At 41.1% G+C, this 10,816-nt stretch overlaps 2 protein-coding genes across 2 annotated transcripts; one reads left to right on the top strand and one right to left on the bottom strand.

Annotated features, from left to right (window-relative positions):
- Positions 1-377: 377 nt before the first annotated feature.
- LOC129716735 (uncharacterized protein K02A2.6-like) lies at positions 378-3,024 on the bottom strand. The gene is made up of 2 exons (XM_055666574.1): positions 1,884-3,024; positions 378-1,837 (listed from the first exon to the last, which is right to left on the bottom strand). The coding sequence occupies exons 1-2, from the start codon at positions 3,022-3,024 to the stop codon at positions 378-380; spliced, it is 2,601 nt and encodes an 866-aa protein (XP_055522549.1).
- Positions 3,025-9,027: 6,003 nt separating this feature from the next.
- LOC129716734 (odorant receptor 67d-like) lies at positions 9,028-10,304 on the top strand. Its single transcript, XM_055666573.1, has 3 exons — positions 9,028-9,888; positions 9,948-10,193; positions 10,251-10,304. Exons 1-3 carry the CDS (start codon positions 9,028-9,030, stop codon positions 10,302-10,304), a joined length of 1,161 nt encoding a protein of 386 aa, XP_055522548.1.
- Positions 10,305-10,816: the final 512 nt, after the last annotated feature.

Below are 10,816 nucleotides of genomic sequence, written 5' to 3'. Positions count from 1 at the left end.
TGACTGGAAAATCTGCTGGTGATTGTTGAGTCTCGTCGGATTGATGGCGAGTTCGCATTTGGTTGCAATGCGATCTTATCAGGCTTAGGTGGAATAACTAAGCGCTCTCCATACATTAGACAATCGGCTACGACGTTGAGTGAATCGCGCAGCAGGTAAAATTGTTCTACTTGAGAATTGCACAGATCCTTTTTCCTTGAAGGCCAATGTGCCTTGACAAACCGAATGACTTGTTGTAGTGTGTCATCGGCTCTGGTTTCTGCTTGAACCATTTTTAATGATAGCGGAAATACTTCGAGACTTTCGTTGATTACGCTTCTGATCGAAGCCTCCATTTCAAGGTTGGCAATTACAATATCTTTCTCTGGACGGACGTGTCAGTTGATCAATCGGGATAAAATATCCGCATAACCAAAACTTTCCGTTGAGACGTATCGAATATCGAACTGGTAGAGGAGCAGTGTCAATGCCCATCTTTGCAAACGATTTGCCGTATATGTGGGAATCCCATTTTTTGACCCAAAAATAGCAAGCAGCGGTTTGTGGTCGGTTTCGAGGATGAACTTCCGACCGAACAACATTCGATGAAAACGGGTAACGGCGAACACTAGCGACAAACCTTCCTTTTCGATCTGACTGTAGTGGCCTTCGGCTGACGTCAGACTTCGAGACACGTGACAAATGGCTTTGACCGTCCCGTCAGGAAGTTTATGTGCGATTCGAGCTCCCAGCCCAAATGCAGACGCGTCCGCAGACACGATGATACCCAGCTTTGGGTTGTAGTGGGTAAGCAATAACGGCGACTGGAGTATTTCTTGAAATCGATCAAATGAAGCTTGGCAAGCTGGTGTCCATTCAAATTTTGCCCCAGCTTTCAGCAACTGATCCATCGGATGTCGTAGCGTACGCATTTCATTGACGTATTTGCCGTGACAATTCACGGCCCCCAAGTAGGAGCGAAGCGTAGAAACATCATGTGGTGGCGGCATACTGACGATCGCAGCGGTCTTGTCGGGATCTGGCCTGATTCCTTTACCATCCAGGAGTTGTCCTAGATATTTGACCTGCTGCATGCCAAAACTACATTTTTCAATCCGCACAGTGAACCCGTACTCTTTGAGCCGTGCGAGGGTTAGTTGCAGATTGCGTCGATGCTCTTCTTCGTTGCGACCACCAACCAAAATGTCGTCGAGGTAACCAACAGTACAGTTCAGCACAGCCAACATTGTATCCATCAATTGTTGGAACGCGCCCGGGGCTGACTTGATGCCGGGTGACAGGCGCGTGAATTGGAAGAGGCCTTTATGTGTGTTTATGGTGAGCAGCGGTTGGCTGACTGGATCCACCTCTACCTGTAGGTACGCGTCGGATAAGTCAATGTGACTAAAAATCCGACAGTTGGCCATCTTCGCGAAAATATCCTCGGGCAGTGGTAATGGATACTGGTTCGGCTCAAGGACGCTGTTGAGACCAGTCGAGAAGTCGGCACATATACGGACGGTACCATTTGGCTTCCGTACTGCGACGATCGGTGACGCCCAGTCGCTTAAATCCACCTTCCTCAGGATGCCAAGGGTTTGCAGGCGAAACAGCTCGTCTTCCACAAGACGCTCCATAGCGTAAGCTACCGGCCGCTTTGGTTTGAATACCGGCTTGGGACTGCCCTTGAGAACCAGCTTGACGAGAGTTTTGTTGCATAGTCCCATCTCATTTGTAAAGACTTCGGGAAACTGACCTTGAAGGGTCGCCACACGTTGATCTGATTGCGCAGCGACCTGGTTACAGAACGACACAATCGGATGATTCCACAATCCGAACAAATCCATCCAGTCTATGCCTAGAATGTCAAGATGAACATTAGGAGATGCGACGAATGCACTTACCCTCTCGCGTGATGCCGTTGAGGGTGATACTGCACTCCAATTCCACAACAAGCTCGAGCGGTTCCCCTGACGCAGTTTTGGCACTGCATTCGGTTGATTTCGCTTTTGGCCGACCGATCCTAGCCCAGGACCGTTGTGAAATTATCGATATGTCGGAGCCTGTGTCCAACTGAAGACGAAGAGGAACGTTGTTAAGCTGCAGCTCGACGAATTTCCTGCGCTGGTCGATGCTCCGGACGGATACTATTTTCGAAAATGGCTGTCGCTTGTTCTTCTTCTTCTTTTTTTTGTCAGAGTGGCTGGCCAAGTTGCTTGACGACGAGAAGCAGGTGCAATATCCCTCGCGATGTCCGTGCTTCCCACATTCGTTGCACCTATGGTCTTTAAACCGGCAATCCTTATTGAAGTGCTTTTGAAGATCTCGGTTCTTGCTGCTATCCGAAGATGAATGCCACTTCGACGATGTTCGCTTCGGGAACGCAACAGCATTCACTGACGATGAACTACCTTCGACCATCACGGTGTCCTGTTTCAAATTGACCAAGCCATTACATTGCTCTACAATCTGTTGCAGGGTCAGGTCTGCCGATTCGTTGAATTTGTTTATAAGGCGCATTCGAATCTCCGCCTCTTGCTTGGATTTAAGACCACATACATGAATAAGGCACTTAAATTGTTCCTCTGTTAACTCCGATAGCTTGAAGTAGACACAGGCTTTGTTTACCTTGCAAGAGTAGGCCAAATAATCGTCACCATCCTCCTTAGTGGTCTGCAAGCAGTTGTATCGCCGTCGGAATATTGACACTGTAGCACCGAACAGCGATTTAAGCTTTTCCACCGTCTCAGAGAAGGTGAATTCTCGAGCAAGCTTCGGAAGTATGAATCTGTTGTAGCGCTCGAAGTCGGGTGGGCTTAATTTCCGCAGGAGTAATCGCACTTTTGCAGCGTCATCCAGCTTGCCGGTATCTTTGTCGAAAAGATCAACATAGCGGGAAAACCACGCATCGAACGTATGCCTGTTTTCCTTGTCGTAGATAAACTCCGCCATGTTACTGGACAGGGAATCCAGCACCGATTCGTCACGGGATAGACTGGCCACGGCAAGCTGCGTAGCGGCCAATTGCTGGGTAATTTGCCGCATTTGGACCTGTTGATTGCTCAGGATCTGCACTACAACCTCTGTAGGTTAGCTGACTGTGCTGGCTGTGGTTCTGCCATCACATATAATCCCCGGGCTTTATTTCCACGAAAAACGCTTTTTTCTCGAAACGAACGCGCAAAATTTCCACACGAAAACTCCTCCACATCGTCGCCACTGCTGCGATATGAAGGTGAGGGACGACACACGATTTACATGAATAAAATAAACGTTATTAAAATTAACATGAACAACGTGTGTGCTATCGCAATTAAGAATAAAACAAGATGACTCTCATCCAGTCACCGACGTTCGCGTTGGCATCTGTCAGGCTCAGTCGATGAGCCCTGCGGTGATGTCGATGGGGGGTCTCCCAACAAAATATGTTCGACAGCTAAACTGTTCATCGTGAAACGATGACAGAAACCGAAAGGAATCAAATGAAACTGTTCGAATTAAAATGGCTGCGCTAAATGTTCAATTTCATTGTTAGGTTTCGAAAATGTAGAGCCCTGGTAGACACAGAGTACAAATAGGAACAGCTGTATCCTGGAATCGTGTGCCAGTGGCCATATCCTGTAGCTGTTTCTGTTTCCCCGCCAACAGCGACCAGTTTGTTGGGTTGCGATCATTTTCACAATCGCCCTGTATGATATCTACTGATTCGAATTCTGTCACGGAAATTATATTGAACGCTGGGTCTGGATTGCATCGCACCATTACTCTGGAACCATTCAAAATGACCTCGGTGTGCCAGATATGAAACGTCGCCTCCGAGTTGAAAATCCATTCCTGGTTCGCGCCAAATGACGCTTCACGAGCATTGAACACAGCATGCTAGCCCAATGTCTTCTCCATTTTGACATTGACCTCTTCCGGCTTCTGACACTCAACACTACATTTGAAACACTTCACTGCAGAATTCCGCTTCACAGCCATACAGCGTCAAACAGTTGTCAAAAAAAGCAAAAAGCGGAACCTGACTCCATAGCACCTTTCATCTTCATCCTAGCTTAATGGTGTCTTCAGAACAATTTTTTGTTTAAATGACCGGTAAAATATCTTATTGCTGAAAGTTATGAAAAGTTTACTTTAAAAAAAAATAAAATGAACTAACTTTTTTGTGTAAAGAGATAAAGGAATGATTTATTTGAAAAAGTTGTAGAAGATTTGAACATAAGAAAATTTGCTAAACAAACAATATGAGATGTGGTAAGTTTCATTCTACAATTATACGTTTTTCGGGGGATATGTTGGGACACACAAAACACAGATTTTTACCAAAGATCACACATCTCCAGGACTTTCCTTAGAACATATAGGGTAAAATGGGTCGATTCAAATACATAGAACTCATAACAGTGTGTGCTTTTGCATGAAAGTAAAAACCAGCTAACATTAACGTCCGTGCTTTTTTCTACCATCACGAGAAAATATTTCGTTTCCATGCAATGTTCATTCTCTCTTACTCCAATTTTTCATCATTCGTAGAATGACGGAAGCCAACTCATCCGTCAGGCGCAGTGAAAACGTGTTCGTTTGATATTCACTGTTCCAAATTTTCTGAAACTCTATTTCTCTGAGTTTCATAATGTGAACTGTAATGTTGTAAACTCGGTTTGAGTGCTGTACATTAGCATAACGCCTAGTGATAAAAGAGAAATATACTGCCACGAAAAAAAATTAGCGTTTCATTATGATAACGACAGCAAGCGTCACGTTGATAACGTCATTTTCGCTCTACCAAAGGAACGGTGAGTATCATTTGGTTTGGGATTTTCAGAAGATTTTACTTTGTGACCGTGAATTATGCGTATGAATTATATCACCGGAGTATGACAGCTCGTTTCAAGCGTGGAATTCCAGTGTGTTTGATAGGGCGCTGCGTTCGTTAGAAGATTGGCTGTCATTTTCACCGCATTCCGGTAGTGAAAATGATTTTTATCAACCCTAACTACACCTGGTAGCAGGTGTCTACTTCATGGAATTTCTACCTTAAAACTTTTTTTTTCACTGCTGCAAAACGAAGCGATAATATAATTGGCCATGATTTTAATCGTCCAACGACATGTTGATTATTGTAATCCATCATGTGATTTCGCACGGATTAACGGTTGAAATATTTCATTTCGGTGTCACATCTTGGTTTCAGTTTTCGCAGAATGAACTCTTAAATTGTGCGGTAAGATGAGGTCATACGTCGAAGATGTTGTGAAAATATAGAAGACAACCCCTCGAAAAATTCTCTATTATTGGCCTTGAAAACATAAAGACATCCAGAAAATACACAAAATGGCAAATGTTATCTGCGGAGCGCAATTATTAAAACAAGCAGCACTTGGATAGTAACATTGTTTCACACAGTTTATAATCTAGGGAATATTTCAGAAGCAGCTGCTGTTGGTTACACGTGGTGTTCCAAGGAATCAAAGGTGATAGCTTCATTCAAAATAATAATTTCTTTTATCTACTGGTTGAGTGTGCGAGCTCCCAACCAGTATCCTTCTAACCATCAAAATGACCGGACAAAATTCATCGCAGGAACTAGAGCGGATTATTCACTGGCAGCAGAGAATATTGCGGCTAACGGGACTCAACTTTTACGAAACTGATTTTAAAATCAATTTTCGCACCCTCATTGATGGCGATTTGTTTCACTGCAGTACATGTCGCAGATTTGTATATTTTTCGAGATGACATATTTAACTTCACCTTCGTAATAATTACCTTGTGCTACACGTGTATCGGATGGATCCGACTGATAAATGGTTTGAAGGATTCTAAACCTTTTTCATCGTTGGTTGTAACAGCCGTAGAAACACATAGAAATGCTTCTACGGATCAGCGTGTTCAAAAAATTCTGAACAGTTTTGTCAAACTTCTGAAACAAGCGGTTGTCACTTACAGCGTGATGTATCTAGGAGGATGTGTACTGTGTGTATTGTTACCTATTATCGTTTATTTATGGAATGGTGAAAAAATTCTTCCAATTGGAATTATTCTTCCATTTGTGGATTCAGACACGCGATTCGGTTATTTATACAATAATTTCTATCAGGTACTGTGCATTATGTATTTTCCGCCACAAATAGCCACCAGTCAAAATATGTATTTTATGCTGGTTTTCAATATTTGCATCGAGTATGAGTTGCTGATGTTGAAACTGACCGAACTAGATCAAATGATTTCCAATAATAGTGAGAGCAATCTAAACGAATTGATTCATGACAAGCTGGTGGAAATTGTCCGTTGTCATCAACGGATTAATGAGTTTGTTTCGAGATTTGAAGAGTTATATTCTCATCAGATTTTCATGGAAATTACTTGTGACGCTCTGCAAATTATCGTCACATTCGTTGTTTCGTTCTGCACATCGTAAGTTTGCTTACTCAATTTGGTGAATAATTTTGATTGAAAATCTTTACTCTCACTCAGGACCCCTGGGTTCCCGGTCTCGTTGTCATTTCGGTAGCTACTTTTCAGCTGTTTCTGTATTGCTTATTGGGAACCTTAATCGATATCAAAACTGACGTGGTTTCGGAATGTATCTATAATGTTGGCTGGCATAAATTGCCCAAAAAGGAGCATAAGATAGTTCAAATTATGCTTATGATTTCGCAATCACCCCGTCAGTTGACCTACGGAGGATTGGTACCGTTGATCATGAACCTATTCCAATCGGTAATTTTATGGAATTAATATATGAAAATCTAACAAATTGAAATTTTTTTACAACAGATTTATCGCAAGATCTATTCGGTTTTCATGGTGCTACAAACTGCGAATGAGTGAGTCATTCTGCATTTCTACAAGACTTAGATGTTTGATAATGTAAACATTTTTGTAATATGAAGAAAGTAGAATGTTGTGTCTAACGTTGTTATTTAAATAGCTAAAAATCTAGCTTGTTCGTTACATAAAAAAAACTGAAAAGAGCCGTTTTTATTTAGTCATGCAGTCAAAAATTCTTATGTTGACTGTCCTTTCAATAAACAGTGGCCTTTTACTGTGAAATATATTTCATAAAACAGAGCGTTTTTATTCTTTAAAACGAATAAGATGACGTGGACACTGCTGGTACCGCGAAATTGTTAGCTTTCGGTTTACTTCGACAGTGTAGTTTGGATTGGCTATTGCAAAAGCTGGCTTTTTCACATCGGCTATTTTTTGATGACCTAGCTTGTGTCGTTTCTCGGTTACTGGCAGTCGGTGGAACATTGTAACAAAGAATTTATATCACATTTTGCTGTGTGCTTTAAAATAAAATTCCCAAGGAACACAAATTTCTCCCTTCTACATTATTTAAGGTTGGAACTTTTCAATGCTGAAATCTGCGGAAATTTGAATCTTAGGTTTATTATTCTGCCAACACTGATCAATGCACATGTTTGTCATGGTAACTGCGAAACAGCTGTAAAAACTAATTGGTGGTTGTGTCAGTCATGCGCTCATAGTTCACAGCAGATGAGTTTGATTCGGAAGAACAAGTAACAAAAAATCTAACATATAGACTGTTCCGAAAATTATAAATACATCTTCTTTCTTGAATAAAACAAAAAATACAGGATTTTTCGGGTCATTTTATTCTGAAATATAGATAATAAGTGTTTTCTTTCCAGTTGCAATTCAAGTTGGGATTATTTTTCGTAGGATACGCGAGTTCTCTAACTTTTCTCTTAACACTACTCATAAGCTTTTGCACAGTATGTTCTCCGACCATTTTTACCACTTTAAGCCAATCTTTTTTGATTTTTTCAACATTATCCGCTGGTTTGACATATTTCCTCAGCTTTGCCTTAGTCAATGCCCAAAAAGTTTCAATAGGGCGAATTTCAGGGCAGTTTGGAGGATTCATCTCCTTTGGGACACATGTGACATTATTCGTTTTATACCACCCTAGTGCACCCTTAGAGTAATGCAGGAAGCAAGATCGGGCCAAAAGATTGGAGGATTGTTATGCTGCTTAACCATGGGTAACAACCTTTTCTGCAAACACTCTTTCACGTAAATTTTACCATTCATTGTTTCATTCGTAATGAATGGACGAGATATTTTCCCACATTCACAAATGGCCTGCCAAACCATTACCTTCTTGCCGAATTTTTCGGTGTAAATGGCTTTCACTGGTCCAGGGACATCCTTTCCCTTCGGTGATGTATAAAATTGCGATCCTGGCAGAGTCTAATAGTCCAGTTTTATGTAGGTTTCGTCATCCATGATAACACACCCCTATTTTTTGGTCAGAAGTTTGTCATAAAGCTTCCGAGCTCTCGGTTTCACAGATTCAGCTTGTTTTGGATTTCGTTTTGGCTGCTTCTGCTTCCGACGGTTCTGCAGACCCATTCTTCCCTTGGCACGCATAACGTTACTCGCCGAGGTTCCAAGCTTTCTCGCCACATCTCGTACTGATACTGAAGGATGCCGCTTGTAGTATTCCTTAACCTTTTTGTCCATTGTGGGATCAACAGGCCCGGGTTTTCTACCACGTTATGGGGCATCAATAAATGTGCACTCTTCACAATACTTCCGCAATGCGGTTTGAACTGTTCCGACACTTATACCTTCTCCTCTGGCTAATTTTCTTATAGAAAGACCACTCACGGTGCGCCATTTGTGCACAATTCGCTTTCTTTGCTCGGGAGAAAGGCCACGCATTTTCAAAATTTCGCACAAAATGTTAGAAAAAATGACAGCATCTGTTTCTTTTGGATGTAAACAACAGGACGTAGCCAACGTTTGGTTGAATACTTCACGTTATTTGAAATGACGGTTGATTGTAAGTGTGTTTATAATTATCGGAACGGTCTATAATAGAAACAACACTGGAATTTTCCACTCAGTTAGCTTCCTTAGTTTTTTTTTTTAAACAGAACACTCACGAAGCAGCTGCTGTTGGTTTCACGTGATATTTCACGGGATCAAAGGGCCAGCCGTAATTAAAATAATACTTGCTTTAATTTACTTGAAGGGTGCAAATTTCCAACCAGTATCCTTCTAACCGTCAAAATGACCGGGCAAAGTTCATCGCAGAAACTAGAATGGATAATTCGCTGGCAGGAGCGAATATTACGGCTAACTGGTATCAATTATTTCAGCGCTGATTTCAAAATCAATTTTCTGACTCTCGTGACAATAGCGATGGCGTCCTTTTTCACTGTTGTACACATTATAGATCTGTACATTTTTCGAGATGACATATTCAACTTCACCTTTGTGTTGATAACGCTGTGCTATTGCATTGTCGGATGGATTCGACTTGGAAATGGTTTGAAGGATTCTGAAGCAATTTCATCTTTAGTGGCGACTGCTGTAGAAACGCATAGAAAAGCTTCCACCGATCAGCGCGTACAAAACATTCTGAACAGTTTTGTCAATCTTTTGAGACAAGCGGTTGTCATTTACAGCGTGTTGTTTGTTGGAGGATGTGTTTTGGCTGGATTAATACCTGCTGTCGTTTATTCGTGGAACAGTGAAGTGTTGCTTCCATTTGGGATCATTCTCCCGTTTGTAGATTCTGCAACGCGATCAGGCTACCAATACAATTACGCCTCTCAGATACTGTGTATTATGTATTTTCCGCCGGCAATCGCTGCCACCCAAAATATATATTTTGTGCTAGTATTCAATATTTGCATCGAGTATGAGCTACTGATGTTGAAACTAACCGAGCTAAATCAAATCATAAACGATAACAGTGAAGAAAATGTCAACGAATTCATTCATGATAAACTGGTGGAAATTGTTCGTTATCATCAAAGGGTTAATGAATTTGTTACGAGATTTGAAGAGTTATATTCCCATCAGATCTTCATGGAAATTAGCTGTGATGCTTTTCAGATCATCATCACGTTATTTGTTCTGCATATCGTGAGTTTTCTCACTATCATTTGACAAGTGATTTTCGCTAAAAATCTCTACTCTTTCAGGAGCCCTGGGTTCCCGGTTACCTTGTAATTTTGATTGCGACATTTCAGTTGTTTTTGTATTGCTTGTTGGGAACACTAATCGACATCAAAACTGACGTGCTTTCAGAATGTATCTACGATGTCAGCTGGCATAAACTACCGAAGCAGGAGCAAAAGATTGTACAATTTATGCTACAGATTTCTCAATCTCCTCGTCAATTGACCTACGGGGGATTGGTACCTTTAAACATGAACCTATTTCAATCGGTAATTCCATAAAGATTTTTTTATGAAAATAACTACCTAAAACCGCTCTTGTTACAGATTTATCGCAAGATCTATTCGGTATTTATGATGCTACAGACCGTTAATGAGTAAGTTATCTACAATTTTACCTTAACATATTTGTGCAATATTAAAAATAATAATCATGAAATAAATATTCAATAAGTTCTCAACAACTATATAACTTCGATTTTTTTTATCACATTCGCTGTCTCCAGTTGGTAAAACAGTGGAAATATAGTTTGAAATCCCGGGAACAATTTCTTAGGAAGTATCTATTCCCGGGATTCCCGAGTCCCGGGAACAGAAATATTGTTTCGCGAGATCCCGGGATTCCCCAGTTCCGCGAAAAATTTCGTAAGATTTACTATAGTTTTCCATGCAGTAGTGCAAAAAAATGATTACCTTATCAAAAAGCGTAACTGACGTCGTCAAACTGTGCAGAAGCACTAAAGTGGGCATTCCACGAAAAAAATATTTGCTTGAAGTGATTTGTTCGCCATGCAATATAAAATTATTCGCTTCAGCAAAAATATTTGCTTGAAAATAACTTAAATATATTTCGTTGTGTTTTGTTTTTTTTTTTTTTGACGTAGGACTACGTC

Source organism: Wyeomyia smithii, chromosome 1 (assembly GCF_029784165.1).
Source record: "Wyeomyia smithii strain HCP4-BCI-WySm-NY-G18 chromosome 1, ASM2978416v1, whole genome shotgun sequence".
In the NCBI taxonomy this organism is placed as follows: domain Eukaryota; kingdom Metazoa; phylum Arthropoda; class Insecta; order Diptera; family Culicidae; genus Wyeomyia; species Wyeomyia smithii.
Note: the sequence above shows the minus strand (reverse complement) of the source record. Positions and strands in the feature narration are given on the sequence as shown.

Excerpts from the sequence above, each read along its gene's own strand:
- LOC129716735 (XM_055666574.1), bottom strand. The coding sequence starts at position 3,024 with ATGCGGCAAATTACCCAGCAATTGGCCGCTACGCAGCTTGCCGTGGCC. Across the intron at positions 1,838-1,883 it reads CAACGGCATCACGCGAGAGG|GCATAGACTGGATGGATTTG; the intron begins GTAAGTGCATTC and ends TTGACATTCTAG.
- LOC129716734 (XM_055666573.1), top strand. The coding sequence starts at position 9,028 with ATGACCGGGCAAAGTTCATCGCAGAAACTAGAATGGATAATTCGCTGG. Across the intron at positions 9,889-9,947 it reads CGTTATTTGTTCTGCATATC|GAGCCCTGGGTTCCCGGTTA; the intron begins GTGAGTTTTCTC and ends CTACTCTTTCAG. Across the intron at positions 10,194-10,250 it reads ACATGAACCTATTTCAATCG|ATTTATCGCAAGATCTATTC; the intron begins GTAATTCCATAA and ends CTCTTGTTACAG.